The following is a 16,165-nucleotide window of genomic DNA, read 5'->3' as shown; positions in this document are numbered from 1 at the left end:
TTGGAAATAAAGGACAAGTATTGCTTTTACAAAAGTTTTAAAGTAAAAGTGAAAATAATGCATATGTAACAATTCTCATGAAACTAACAATCTCTTTAAATTGTATATCCGGTAAACCAAACCCGGGGGTGGGCGAGCGAAGCAAGCAGGGGGCGAAGCCCCCAGTCTTCTAAAAGTATTTCATTTTTATACCAAAGCTTTCTCAGTCTCCCTCATTTTTATTGTGTGATTGGTCTTAAAAACTTGTTTGGTGTTCCTGTTAATCCTCTTTACTCTTTGGAGAACTGTCCGTAACTGAACTTAAAGGATACTCCTGAAAATGTCAGCTACCTCTTAGAATGCTCTGGTGTTATTAAAAGCTTATAGATTAACAAGTCCACATGAAGTCATTGTAGTGAAAATCCACTAAACATTAAGAGGTCTCAGAAAAAGTGGAATTTACACAGTAGGCTGGCATCAGCAGGGAAGCCAGATGTCTGCCTGCTACATTGTCTACAAATCTTATTAGCCTCAATTTTTTTTGTTTCTTTCTTTTTCACATTTTGATGACTGATCACTTTTTAAATTATTGCATATCTTAAATCTTGTTGCCTCCTCTGCTTTACACCCACATGCTGTGAAACTTTCACAAGATGTATTTGAGTGAAATGCTTTCCAGATGCCTTTTGAGCTGTAAATAGGTGAACCTATGAAGAAGTAGTTAAGGAAATCTCACTGCATAGTCTACCATCATATTTATTATCATGATATATAGTGGTGGCTTGCAGTGTGGTTTAGTAGTTAACGTGCTGAACTGTAAAGAAGAATGTTGATAATTAAATCTATACCACCAGCATGAAAATCCAGTCATTTCAGATGGAGGCTTGTAAATATTCTGATTACCTTGTAAATAGAAAACCTAGGATTACGATAAACCACAGAAATGTAATATTCCCAAAGCCGCTTAATCATATTCATGCTTACAGAGGTGCAAGGTAGGAATCAGTCCATTGTAGGGCTCACTCACGCACACATCCAAGCTCACATTTACAATGGACCAATTTGTAATGGCTAATTAACCCAACTTTTACATCTTTGAGGAAAACCAGTGACCAAGGGAAACACAAAGTTTATTGGGGAACATGCAAACTTAACAAAGATAACAAATATGTGGAGCAGCAATATAACCAATGTGGCTGCATTGCTAACCAACCATGGAAAAATGTTATGCTTAATTGAAAGTTCAAAGTTTTGATCCTTGCTTCTGACTTGTTGTGTGCTCTTGAGTGACTCACTTCAAATTCTAGCCTTCATGTTAAAAAAACATAGACAGAATTTGTAGATAACCAATAAGAACTCAGGCAGAGTGTTCTCAAAGAGGGGCATGATATAGGATCACAGTTTTAATCCCCACCACTAACTGTATAGTGCAGAGCAATCCATTTTACTTTTCCATTGTACATGTGAAAATGTGGAAGTTCATTTGGTAATATGAAAAGGTTTCACTTTCTTTTTCACTTAAAATTATTTTAGGCAAAAAACAAAGTTTTGGTTTAAAAAATGAAATAAATGAAAATAATAAGCCCACATTAAATTACAGAACTTTTCTAGTGATTTCCTGTCACAGCCTTTATTCACAAATCTTAGTAAGACAGCAGCAGTCACGGCTCACTCCCGCGTCTGCCAGTCTTATTGTTTGGAATTTCCATGAACTCAGTGAGATGGATCCGTTACCAGCCCTGGCAGAATCCAACTTGTTTGATTATGTCTTAAATCATAAGGGGTGGCTCATGTGTCTTCCAGAACTGACAACCAATGACCACTCACCTGGTAGTACAATGTGGGGAAAAAAGATGTTTTAGACTGTGAAAGAGTGGCTCATGTGTCTGATGCCTTGTTTTTGTCTTACTACAGCAGAATAGAAAAAAAAAGAAAAATTAAAGGCCAAGATTACATCTGAACTCACCATAACGGGAAAGCATTCATTCAGACACTGGCTATGAAAAGGCAGCACATTAGTTTACTATCAGAATGTGGTAAACTCGTAATACTTTTGGAAATGCGTCCCCTGAGATTTTCAGTCATGCATTTTGACATCCTCAAAGTGACAAGATCCAGCAATTGGAGTGATTAAGTCTGACATGTTCTCCAACTAGAAGTCATGTAGTGTGTCACCAGTCTACCCAAAAAAGCTACACTGTGATCTTCTCAAAACAACCCATAACTGCAAAACGTCATTGTTCAAGATCATTATTTTATTAAGAAAGTGTAATTATCAATGTTACCAGAAAGCAAACAAAAATACAATACAAAGCTGAATAAGATAAAATGCTAATCAGAATACATAAAGCTGCTTTGTTTTCATATACTATTAATGACAGGGCCCACCCATCATTCAGGGTTTTAATAAGTGAAAGGAATACAATACAAGACCTCACAAGAAAGTAAGCCTGAAGAAGGGGCCTGAGTTGCTTCAAAAGCTTGCATATTGTAATCTTTTTAGTTAGCCAATAAAAGGTGGCATTTTTCTTGACTTCTCACTACAAGAAAGTAAAACAAATTCAACAGAAGTACAGCTATAATTACTATCCTTTGAAATTTGAAATAAGTTTTATTCTAAGCGTCCACATTTCTCAGCAAGTGCCAGGTAAATGAGTGCACTGACCTAATGTTTACAGCTGACATGAAGCAAAATCTAAACCGTTGTGTTTACTGTGAGTCAATGCTCTCTTTCAGCTGCACTGGTGTCAATTGGCATTACTGCCACCTCCTTTAATTGAATGTGCATGCTTGTTTGTTGATAGTCATTTGCACTGAACTTGTAGGAACACTTCTGAAAGAAGCTGTGTCCGTGCTTAATAAGGCTTCTTTTATTAAATTCAATTTGGTTTCATTCCTCTTCTAATTTGCGCTTGGGCTTTATCCAAGAGTGAACTCATCTCAATGGTGTTAAATCAGGACTCTCAAAATAGATTTAACTCTTAATTTGTATTATTACTTATCTCTTTATTAATCTTTGAACCAAAATGTAATTTATTTATTTAAACACTGGCTGGGTTCATGTAATTATTGTCATTTGTCATTTTCTAACCTTCTTAATCCAAACCAGGGTTGCCAGTGTGCTGGAGCCTATCCTTGTAGATTTGGGTGCCAGACAGAAACAAAACCTGGACAGGCTGCCAGTCCATCACAGGGTGGGCACACACATACACACACCCACATCCCTGCAACAACCACACAGGTTCAAGTTAGTTTCGCCAATTCACCTAAACCAGCATGTCTTCGGACTGTGTAAGGAAATCCGCGGAAATACAGTCTCCATGCAGGGAAGACGTGGATTACGAACCCAAGTTCTCTAACTGTGAGGCAGCAGTGCTACAACTGCATCACCATGCCACGCCACATAATTATTGTTCACAATTTATTTCTTAATTTTCTATCAAGGATTGTTCAGTCTTGTTTCTATAATTTATAAAAGTATGATTAAGAAATGGAGGCACCGTGACACAGTAGTAAGGAGACCAAATTTCCCTGTGTGGACTTTGTATGTTCTCCCTGTGTGTGCATATGTTTTCCTCCAAAGACATGCTGGTTAGGTGCATTGATAATGGTACATTAGTCCATGATCTGAATGTCTTCACATTTTGATATTCTTGAGCCCTGTCCAGGGACTGTTCCTGCCTTGTAACCAGTGCTTGCAGGGAAACACTCCAGCTTCCCTACAGCCCAGCTTTGGATAACATTGGAAAATAGATGATTAAGAAATTATACATTTGGATATTTTGCCATTAAAAGAAATTTATTGTATGCATAGATTTCTGAGTAAAAACACTTTTTTTTTCTACCATAGATATATTGTATACATAGGCAAAGTGTTGTTTTCCAGTGGATTTTCACCATTAGACATTCCTGAGCACAATTTTTTCACTTTATGAATAATTTTTGTGTATGTTTGTGCATTTTGTTTTGTGTGTTTATGTCAAGATATGAGTATGTGGACACAGTAACTCAAAAATAAGCAAATCTGGCACATATACAGTATATTAGTACTGTAAAATTCTAGAAGCCAGTTTGTTTTGAGTAAATCCACACCATGTTTTACAATTCTGAACATATTTGTGCCCCCCAACTACAACATATTTTGGAAAGAAAGATACACATTTTATAAGCAAGACGTGACTCTTCATTTTCATTTCAAACCATTGGCCTGCACTATTTTATTGTTAAAATCAAAGCTTTAAGCAAAGAAAATCATGTGCTAGATATGACTTTCTCTATATAAAGAACATTCAAGATGTGAGGTTTATATAAAAATCAGTCATTTGTCATCTGTTGAGTTGTATATAGCATGTGATGACAACAGCTTAAGGCCAACCCCCTCATGCAAACACCACTTTCAATGTGAGTATGACAAAAAGAGGTGGAATATAAATGGAACACAAATGCCTTCATCATAAGTAGCATTTTATAATGGGATATGGGCTATTTTTATATGGACAATCTGGCACATCAAGGCATAGCAAAAACAGTTTGAGGCACAGTGTAACTATGTTCACAAGGCATGTCTTGAAAAGCTATTACAGCATAAAATCTTCAGCTGCACTAAAACTTGTATTTCATGCCTGAGCACAAATATATCATAACACACAGGGAATGTTGTGCAAATAAATATATGTGAATACAATTTAAGACCTGAAAACCTTTATAAAACATTTTCAGAATTTGATGAGGTCAAAAGTGGAATCTCAGAAGGCTCAGTTTCAAGGGTTTTTATCTATATATCACACAAATACATCTAAGGATCACCTTCTGGGCAGTGCTAGCTATACTGCTATTACTAGTGGTATGTCTCTGTACCCACAGCACCGAAAAGCCCAGTGAGGGCAACTGACTCCACCCCTTCCATACACAGGACTATAAATTCAAGGCGCTCCTGGAAGGTGGCATCTCATTTGGTCGAAAGCATACATATACATGATTTAGATAAAAACCTTTTATAGATAAGTTGTCAAATCAAAAGTATTCCTAATATGTCATCACAAAAGTCAGCTTCTGAAGAATGCCAAACAACACTTCTATAAGCCAGAAATCTTTAGGAACAGAGTGCTGTTTACTAATGAAATACAATTGGATTTTTTGGCCAAAAACACAATTATCAGACAGGCAAATAAAGCTTTTGTAAAAAGAAAAAGAAAAAATTGCCAACCACTGAGCTTTTGTATTGTATTACACCTGCCAACCACTATGCTCTGAGGTTGTGTGGAAGTCTAAGATGCATTAAGGGAGAATGTGTGAGCAGAAGGAAGAGTGAAGTCAGCTAATGAAATGTCATTTTGTCAAATAGACTTATTCCAGTCCAATTGAGGATCTAATGTTTTAGAGTCTGTGGAGAAATCTGAAATGAAAAAGAGCTTCAAAGCTGCAATCCAAAGCATACCTTAAAGATGTTATGGTTCTTATTACGTTGTTACATTTTTTGGTGACTTAGTAAATGTTTATTTAATTTTTTTCTGAGTGTTTGATTGTGCTGTTTTTAATTTTACTTTAATTTTGTTCTTTAGTTTTTTAAGGGAACATTAGGTTTTGTTTTTATTTATATATATTTTGTTTTCCCTGATGCCGTCTTGTTTATTAGTGGGCACCACTATTTTGTTTTGCCAACACAAAGATGCAGGCATCCATCATTAGGAATTCCCTGAAAGTAGTATTGTGAGATGTAATCAGTGCAGAATTTATTTAAGTTAAACCATGTTCATTCTTATGAATACAAACTACAACTTTTTGCATAATTATTTTGCTTCTTTGCTTAATGTCATTCTGGTTTCTGGCTTTTTTGGCTTTTTAAGACTTATAAGCTTTATTTACATATTAGGATTTATTCACACAACCATTTTTTGAGTTCTGTCCTTTTTTGACTTCAAGTTTGTCTTCAGTTCCCTTTCATCCTTGCCTCCAATGCCTGCTAATTCTCTATTACTAACTGCAGAAGATCAAACATAAACTACTTGCAGAAATCCACCTTAATAAAAGGATAAATGTCTATGCGTCTGTCCGGTTGCTATGTCTCTGTCATTCAGATGGTCCATCACAAACATTTGTAGTAACCAAATATATTACCCTTGACATTCCAACAGATGGCTCAACACAATCATTAACACTGTTTTAACTAATTTCATACCAAATGGCATTTAATAGAGCTATATGCATTGCAATTTTCATTCTAACTCATGGTGTGCCACATTCACAGTAATGGATTTAATTACTACAGATGTTTGTGATGCGCCATCTTTTACAACAACATGTATTACAAAAAATATTCCAGTTGATTGTTCTGCAGTGTTGCACATGGTTGCACATGTTTGCACATTTGACTGACATGCACCTTGTTATATATTATGTGTCTTTATGTTATGTGTCGTGGGTTCTTCATTGTCCTGTGTTTTATGTAGCACCATGGTCCTGAGGAACGTTGTTTCGTTTCACTGTATGCTGTAGTACTGTATATGGATGAAATGACAATAAATACTCTTGAATCTTGAATCTTGAACTGCAAATGTTAACACTGAGGTCTATGTTGATTACTTAGGTTTCAACCCAGCTTAGACTGGTAGCGCAGCTAGTCTATTATATGTAAACTTTTATTGTTTATCTGTTTGTCATGTGATTACCCACAAACTAATGGGGCTACGTTGAAACCTTATGACCTGATACATTCTGGAAATTCAAAAAAATTTATGTAGCACCAGCCTGGTGGGCACCTTAAGTCAGTCATTTTCTAGTCCTGAACATAGTTGTGGTGGGTGCTAGAGCCTGTCTCATGCAGCACAACAAACCCTGGACAGGGAGCCAATCCATTGCATTCATGGTACCTTAGTAGTGGGCAGAAAGGTTTATTGTAATGACAGAAGCACAGCCTCCACAAGTCCATCTATTCATAATCCCCCAGGACACAGTATATGCTGTACATGTTTACAATTTTTAATCAAGAGTAAGTTCTTGCATTTATAAATGATGGGCAGAAAGTTAACTGTTGTTTATATCCAACCCTTTTGTAGCATTTTATTTTAGGACTGTAGATCTGTGTGTTTCTCTAGTATTTGGACAGTATTGAAAATCTGTGTAAGGTGGAATCTGTAATTTTCAGTGTATTCAAGTACAATGCATGTATGTATGCATGTGGGGTAGTGCTCATGCCAGAAGAGCAAAAAGACAAAACTTCACTAGAACCTAAGATGACATAGTGAAACCAATAGAACAGGGAGCAACTTGAAGCTAGAAATGAGCAATAGTGTTACATTATGATATTCTCAGAGTTTCTGGATCAGAGGTTCCAAAGCTGCCTGCAAAAGCATATATTCATAATCAATACTTACTTTCTGTGTTCTTTGCACCATTTCCCACAAATCACCACCAACAAAATGGATGTTCAGCATTCACTTACAGTATGGTGCCAATGAAGGAGACATTTAAAAGCTGAGATGTTACCGTCTAACAATGCATATTTGGAACCTTCCTAAAGTACATAACATTTAATTTATGGATTGTGCTCAGTACTGGGGCCTTCACAGATTTGTATTTTGACAAGCACATTTATTGAACAAGTGAACCTTAGATATAACCTTTAAACAAGGCATTTTACTGCTGCAAGAAAGTTACAGTTGTCATTTAAAGAAAACTAGTTAAATTCCCAATCTTCTCTCATTGTATGCTGTAGAAATTCTCTGATTTTTTTCTTTGAGTATTGACAGATTCACTTGGAATTTTCAAGTAAAAAATAGAAATCTATCCAGAAGAATACTAATCTAAATATGATAACAGAATGTTCAAAGGTTGCCATATATTCCAAAAATTAGAGAAAATTAAATTCACTTATGAGATGCATTTTAAATATTTTTGAAAAAATGTCAGGTATTTATCAGTGTCACCCTTCATTAACTGATCATGCTGGACCATTGCTTACCTTTTGAAAATGTTAGAATCTTTGTGTGTTAATCTTATATTAAATCTTTCTCTTTATTTCCTCGTATAGATGGCTAGAGTAAGGGGCATCTGTTTTGATTAAAAGGTTATACTATTTATTTTGATGATGGCTCATGTATGTCCTCACAGGTGGCGCAGTGGTAGTGCTGCTGCTTTGCAGTAAGGAGACTGTGGAAGATTGTGGGTTCGCTTCCCGGTTCCTCCCTGTGTGTATAGCGCTTTGAGTACTGAGAAAAGCACTATATAAATGTAATGAATTATTATTTTATTATTATTATGTAATATAATGAAACCGCAATGTCAATGACAAGAATAGAAATTGCAGTTTTAATGCAATCTGCTCCCCACATGCTCCTGCAGCCATCTATCCATCTTTTTGGAACTCATTGAGAGTTTGCACCAGTCTTTGCAGAATCAAAGGCAAAATAGCAGTCCATCTCCAAGAATTATGATGCAGCCCACATGCACGTCACCATAAAATGTATATGCTTTAATTTGTAGAAGGGAGCAACAATACCTAGCAGAAACTCAAAAACATGCTGAAAGAATGCAAAACTGCAAGCAATGTGTGTGAAAAATTTTACCTGCTGCATAACTGTTTACCCCATCAATAATATGAAATAATATAAACTATTATCAATTAAAAATGTAAAATGGTGACCCTCATATAATCTCAGAGTATGGTATGAATATTCATTAATTCTGTTATATAGCTCTAATTGTGGCTTTAACTACCTTTGATTGTCAGTCAGTCATTTTCCAACCCACTATATCCTAACACAGGGTCACGACCTTTGATTGTCCTGTTGGGGAATAAAACTTGATAAGCAATGTGATTTTAATTTCCTGAGACTGAACATTTTATTTTTTTTAATAATTCTAGTCTCCTTTTGTGAGTGAGATTAATCTGAAGTTTGAGTCCCCTAGTTCCCATCTAGATGAAAAATCCAAAATGAAGATGCCCATGTTTTAGTTTTCCTTTTATTTATATATGACTTTCACTTTCTGGGAGTTTTTTTGCTATCAAGCAGGTGGTTTATTTTACATTTACTTAATAATATTAACAGTTTTGTTTGATCGCATCTTCTTTTCAACAAGTCAGCCATCTCTGTCATCTTCCTTTCAGTTATGGTTGAAAAGGTACTTCTAGGATGATGATGTAGCCAAAGTTGTAATAATCTCTCTTACACTTCCTTCTCTGTAGGGTGAAAGAGGTTTACCTGGCTTGCAAGGTCCAATGGGATTTCCTGGAATGCAAGGTCCAGAAGGACCCCTGGGGCCAATGGGTTTTAAGGTGAGTGTTGCAAACATCAAGTCACAAAACTATAAAGGTCTGTTGAGCAATGGTTAGATTTTTTGTATGTAAATTTATGGTGAAGCTGTTTTTGAGGAAACCAGGGGATGCCACACTAATAATAATGTCATAACACTTATAAAAGTACATTCTAAAAAAATTAATTTTCTTATCTACCTTTTTCATATAGTCCCAATCTTAACGTTTAATTTATCCTGAAATGTTTCCTGGTGCCATTAGCAGATAAATAAAGCTTACATAATGTTAATACAAGTAGGGTAAAGAAAAATACTGAAGTACATTATCATTCATCATTTGCAAATCAGTCTATTCGTTATTTACAATACAATATTGGGTTTCACGGTGTTTGATGTAGGATTTAAAAATTTTTTTTTTTGTTTTTGAGTCCAGGTCTACTAATAAAATCTCTTGAGAATATTGGGTAGCTGCTGTGAAGCCAGTACTGGGACAGTGGGTGGGATTAGAGGAAATACAAATAATAAATGCAAACAGATGTGGAGAGGGATGTGTGAGGTTTGAATTGCTGAGGTTTTGTTAAATTGTGGGGTTACTTCTCATAAAAAGATTGCTGAATGCAGTATCTGTGAGTTATTTATCCCAAGAAGTGCTTGAAAATAACTCTAGTGTAATATAGCTATCTGTATTATTCATTTTTAAAACTACTGTACATGATTATTGTGTGTGAAAAAGAAACTAGAATGTAGTTTGACCTGTCTTTATGTTTATACTGGAAAGCCCTGATCTTCTTGTGCTCTCCAAAGTGGTATATCATGTAAGTATTTGGGTATAGCTCAAAGAACAGAGAGATGAAGCCACCTGGAAGGGAGTTAATATCCATATAGCAACTAATAGTAAGAGGCAGATAGATCACAGAAGTGTCGCTACAAAGGACAATCAACATCTTTAGGTAAAAAAGCAGGTGCTGGTGAAATTGGCAGTTTTACAGCTTGTAAAATTTTAGAGTAATTTTAGGAAAAAGAAGACAAGACAAGTTTCTTCTTTTTTTTTTATCCAGACAGGGGATTCAGTTTATGAGATGTCCACCCTGCTAAATTTCATCAATAGATCCTGCCTTCTGTTTATCTCCGTACTGCTTCCAAGTGACTATAATAATCACTTGAGTGTTTAAAACATTTTAGAAACACTGCATTGGGTGAGGTTTTGCTGGAGTTATACAGTAGTATGAATCTGCATAAGTACAGACATGCAGATATTAACTGCATAAATTACTAAAGATGCAATAGTTCATATGCACATAAACATATATTTTCAGTCAAAACCATAACCATTATATTGTAAGTGTTAAAATAATGGTTATGATTATAGAAGTACACAAAGGAAAAATGATAACAAGGAAAAGCCTAAGATTTTAAATAATCCAGTATAAATAAAATAAAGTCTATTTGCCACAGAGTCTATTAACATACAGGTAGGATAACTCGTTGTACAAAGCACTAAATCATAATACATCATTTTCTCATTGTATTTTTATGCTTACGTTTTTATAGATGCACTAACTTCCTTCTGGCAAGCTTCTGTTCTGACACCTCTCAAATCTAAGCTGAAGTGTAAAAGTGGAGAGCAGCTTTTTATATCCCATTCAGTAAACAGCTTTATGTGAAGCCTAAAAATGCCTAAAAAGTACTGGCAACATAGCAGTAGGGTTTTCTTTTTTCATTTTCCATTGTGTTCCTCAGTCCTGGATTACTGTCTGAGGATCAAGCAACTACAAATGGCTTTCTATCTATGCTACAGAATACTGTTGCTGTAAAAACAGGTAAACGTTATTTTAAGATGTTCTTTGTAGCTGCCAAGGAAGGTGCCTTTCTCATATAGAGTCTCTATACTCTAGCCTTACACCCAGCTCTTGCCACCTCTATTCCCCTTCTGTTCTGGCAACCCTGGACTAACCAGCTTACCTAAAACATTACACAGTATGTTACAATTCAGTTTTGTTTAGTATGAAATATGAAAGCAAATGACAGGACAAAATAACACCAATGACTCTGTAGGACATTTTTAAAGCCTGCATTTAACTGTCATTCCAAACCAAAAAGGTTGTTTTTGTTAATATAGTATAGTTATCTACTTCAGGCATTGTGTAAATACTGATCTCCCAAGAAAACATTAAACTACAGTACATCCATCCATCCATTGTCCAACCCGCTATATCCTAACTACAGAGTCATGGGGGTCTGCTGGAGCCAATCCCAGCCAACACAGGGCGTAAGGCAGGAAAGAAACCCCGGGCAGGGTGCCAGCCTACCACAGGGCGCATACACACACCAAGCACACACTAGGGACAATTTAGAATCACCAATGCACCTAACCTGCATGTCTTTGAACTGTGGGAGGAAACCGGAGTACCTGGAGGAAACCCACGCAGACACGGGGAGAACATGCAAACTCCACGCAGGGAGGACCCGGGAAGTGAACCCGGGTCTCCTTACTGCAAGGCAGCAGCGCTACCCACAGCGTCACCATGCCGCCCACTGCAGTACATTTCAACTGAAAAATACTATGAACAATTTTTTTTACAAAGTACATTATAAAAGGGAAATGAGCTGGAAAGAAATGCACCTGTTGTGTTATTGGGGAAAAACTTTAAGAAATTCAATTTTGCACTGTTTATATTTCCACAGGGTGATTTTGGAGAACCAGGTCCTGCAGGTCTGAAAGGTATTAGGGTAAGTAAGCATAAAGCATCTATCTATCTATCTATCTATCTATCTATCTATCTATCTATCTATCTATCTATCTATCTATCTATCTATCTATCTATCTATCTATCTATCTATCTATCTATCTATCTATCTATCTATCTATCTATCTATCTATCTATCTAAACACCATACATTAATACTTGCATACTGCTGTGCCTTTTGTACACATTAACACAAATTATGGCTGCATGTCTACATTTCTGCTGTGTGAAGGATAGCTTTGTCAAGAGTGGGATTGGACTAGCAAATAGTGTAATTCAAATACATAAAGCTAGCTAATGTGAGCTTAAAATGAAAAATGAAGAATAGTCATGCCTTTAACTGAACCACTCTTTTGTTGTGCTGCAGTAATATAAATACAGCCAGTGGTTAAAGTATAAAGTTGAAATGCATTTGTAGCACTTTAGCTTCCCAGAGACAATCGAGACGTATGGATAGAGTGTTCAGGCACAAATGCAGTTAAAGATCCTGTCTGTCAGTTCCATTAATTTATTTATCTGAGCAGTTCTTTTGTTCTAATGCAGTTAATACAATATAATTACATCCATTGGATAAACTAAACATGAAATACATTTGTAACATTTTTGGTTTCCAGATATTTGGAGTGCATGGAAAGTGTTTTCCAGCACTGATCCAGTAATGTTCCATGCCCTGTGCGTGGTCTAGATATTGCTTGGTTCAACTTGAGACTTGTCTCCCTTTTATATTTACTAGATCATTTTGTTTCTCCTGCCTTAAAGTGACACGCATGAAATAATTTACCCTGATGTCATATTTCCATAGTACTTAATAATGTAAGTTACCAGAAGATGGAAATGACAGTCACAACTCTAAATGAGAGTCTCAATATTGTGTTGTCTTGTGACCATAACACATGTACGTGGCACAATTCACTTCTCTCGAATATGCCTAAGTAAAAGAACATACTGGAAGGATTATATCTGTGCATGATCTGGGGGAGCATTTAGTTATTCCCCAAGTTGTACTGGAGGAAACTGACACAGATATATATGCAGTGTAAATTTGAACGTTATACAAAACTGGTTACAAATTTATAATGTAGTTTATCAAGCTAATGTAAATTTTCAGTTTGACCATATGCTAATCTTGGAACAAAAAAATCACATTTATATATTAAGTATTGTGTGTCCTCATATTTGGGTGAAAATAACAAGAAGCACTATATATGGAAAGGACAGGTCTCGATATTGTCTCTCACAGTGGAAATCCTTTGCACAAATCAGGGGCGTGTTTCCCAAAAACGATGAATCTTAGTGATTAACAAGCAACTTGGTATTCACCCTCTGCTCAAGGTTTATGAATTTTGACATTTCCAACCTCAACCCCCATTCCTGTTTTTCATTTGCTCTAACAACAATGCTGTACAGAATAGCACACAAAATAATCTCAGCACAGCACTTCTGAGATGAAAATCAGATGCCACCTAATGATTCATGAAGACAACAGAAATGCAGTTTTTTATACAGCTATGCTTATATACAGTACTTATACCTTACGTTCCATCAGGTTGAGGGTTTGCCGCTGTGCTGCACTGCATTGTTCTTCTGCTGCTGTCTAACAGTTAATTACATTACAGACAGATGGACAGCAGACTTTTTGTTAAATCGAGTAGCAGAGAGTTTTGGGGTATTACAAAGAGGAAGTTAAGTGCTGCCTTGGTTAATGCACAAAAAGTCATCAGGCTTGAGTGAATTTGCTAATTTTTTTGGTCAATACAAAAAGTAGAATTAATACCAGCATAAACTTCAGGGACGAAAGGCTTCTGAGAAGTCTTATAGTTTGAGGAAAGAAACTGGAAAATCTGGAAGAGTCAGTCATAATGCTGTGGTACCTTCTGTAATATGGCAGGAGGGCAAACAGTTCATCCTCTACAACACTGGAAGTTTTGTGAACACAGCATATATGAAAAGTATCCTGGATGGAGGACAGAGAGGTTCCAATAATTTTCTCAGCAGTAAGCTTTATATTCTGCAGAGTCTTGTGGACTGACACTTTGCAGGTCCATACTAGACAGGTCAAGAATCTCTCACTGTAAAGTGAGGCTAGAATAGGAGGAGGTAGCCTAGTCTTGCTCAGCTGCCACAGGAAGTAAAGATGCTGCTGCACTTTCTTGGCCAAGGAGGAAGTATTGAGAGTGCTAGTGAGGTCATCTACCAGGTGCACCCCAAGGATTTTATGCTGTTTCCCATCTCCACTGTTAAGACCCTGATGTAGAGGGAGTCAAGGGCAGCAACTTCCTGAAGTCATTAATCATCTAATTTGTTTTGCCTGCATTAAGAGACAAATTGTTGATTTTCCAGGTGTTTCATTTATTTTCCAAGAAAGTTGGCACACTAATGGTCACTATTATGTCCCAGCTCATATTTCCTGTGCATCACATGCATAGGAAACACATAGTAAAATAAAACTGTAAAATGGCAACACCCATGAAAAGTAAATTTAGAAAATGGTAATGACACACCTGAAATATTGGACAAATAAATACAAATAAAAGCATAACATTACTTTGAAAATCCTGATATTCTATAGATAATGCAATTAAAAATATTTGTTGCTAATTTGCCTGGTTCAAAAAAGATCAATGTAGCCAAATGGTACAGCAAACACAAATTTTTAAACAAATTATTAGCAATAGTAGTGAATATCAATAGGCGTGCAGCAGGATCAATATAAACACACAAATAAATAAGTATCAGACAGCCTGTGTAACTGAGATAGATTTGATCTTCTTCCACAAGAAAAGGTAGATTGTTTTTGTGTACACTGTTTACTGTTTTATACAGAAGTTTAAAATAATAATTGTATTTTATATATGAATCTCTTTATTTCTTCTGGCATAAGGTGAATGGTTTTCTTAAGTGTAAGATTCATAAATAAAAACTAATAATATTTTAAAGAAACATTAAGCAGATTTTTCATTTAGAAAGGATTAAAATACTAGCTGAAAGGCCAAAGCTTGAATTGCACACAGTTGAAAGATGGTCACAAATAAAATTACAATAGCCTTGTATGTTAAATGAAGCATGACATACTAGGAAAAAAGGAGAACTAGTAATGTGTTAGCCAGCACTGAAAGTTTCATCAGCAGGGAGAAAGGTTATAACCTACTGCATGAATATGAAATACTAGCTTTCCAAATTAAAATATGTACGTTGCCTGTTCTTTTTTTTACAACATGCTGTACATATTTTACAACAATGCAGTCCTGTTTGATAATAATCTGGCTGTCCAATGGAAAAGTCAAGGAAACATTTAGAGCAGCCTCATCTCCTGCATTCTAGTGCTGCTAGTACCCACACCGAAAAATTGCACTCTTTCTGAACAAACTCAAAAATAACCGGAATGAAGTGACTCCAGGTGAAATCTGCAAACAGATCTAAGATTCAACATCAATATAGAGTACATATGATCCTTTTTTAATTCACTCTTTTAAATAAATAATACAAATTAGTTTGAAATAGTAGGCATGCTTTATCCTTTTAAGTTAGCGGTTCTCTCTTCCCAAAAAATCCTGATGGAGGCACAATGAATACTAAAAACAGATAAATGGAATTAAATCTTTTTGTGCTCAGCAATTTCCATTATTTATAGATATTTCTCTCCTTTTGAAATTGTTTATTTCAGGGTCCTCCAGGTTTACCCGGATTCCCAGGAACCCCAGGCCTTCCAGTAAGCTAACATTTATAATTTCTGTTACAACATGTGCTTATAATAAATAGATCACCATTGTAGCTTAGAGTGAGTTTTTATTTTTCAGGGTATCCCCGGTCAAGATGGTCCACCCGGTCCATCAGGAATTCCAGGATGTAATGGCACAAAGGTAACAAGTGAAAGTGTGAAATATTCTAAAATATTCTAAAAGCCCAAGTAGATTGTTGTTTTACTAGTCTATGGTGAAAAACCTTCTGTTAGCACAGTGAATTCATTAATAATTTAATTTTAAGTATTCTTCATTGAATATTTTTATATTTATCTAAATTAGGTATAATCATGGTACATGTATAATTATAACTTGCTGAGTACAGTGTTAGTATATATCTTTTCCTTTCTTATACTCCACTACTCCAGGGTACACTGGTTTAATTTTAAAGTAGTTGCACATGTATGAATAATTCACCGCCACTCACTTTCAATGAAGAAACTGGTA

General features: G+C 35.8%; 1 protein-coding gene across 2 annotated transcripts in view; it reads left to right on the top strand.

Moving 5' to 3' along the window:
* Positions 1-16,165, top strand: part of col4a1 (collagen, type IV, alpha 1) — a 273,407-nt gene that overhangs the window by 125,452 nt on the left and 131,790 nt on the right. For both annotated transcript variants that reach the window (XM_028799211.2, XM_051926307.1), the window contains exons 3-6: positions 9,164-9,253; positions 11,917-11,961; positions 15,643-15,687; positions 15,776-15,838. In XM_028799211.2, the coding sequence (XP_028655044.1) occupies positions 9,164-9,253; positions 11,917-11,961; positions 15,643-15,687; positions 15,776-15,838 (243 nt within the window). The remainder of the gene's footprint in view (positions 1-9,163; positions 9,254-11,916; positions 11,962-15,642; positions 15,688-15,775; positions 15,839-16,165) is intronic.

The sequence above is a fragment of the Erpetoichthys calabaricus genome, chromosome 4 (genome assembly GCF_900747795.2).
Source record: "Erpetoichthys calabaricus chromosome 4, fErpCal1.3, whole genome shotgun sequence".
Taxonomy (NCBI): domain Eukaryota; kingdom Metazoa; phylum Chordata; class Cladistia; order Polypteriformes; family Polypteridae; genus Erpetoichthys; species Erpetoichthys calabaricus.
This window is presented reverse-complemented; position numbering and strand designations above follow the sequence as displayed.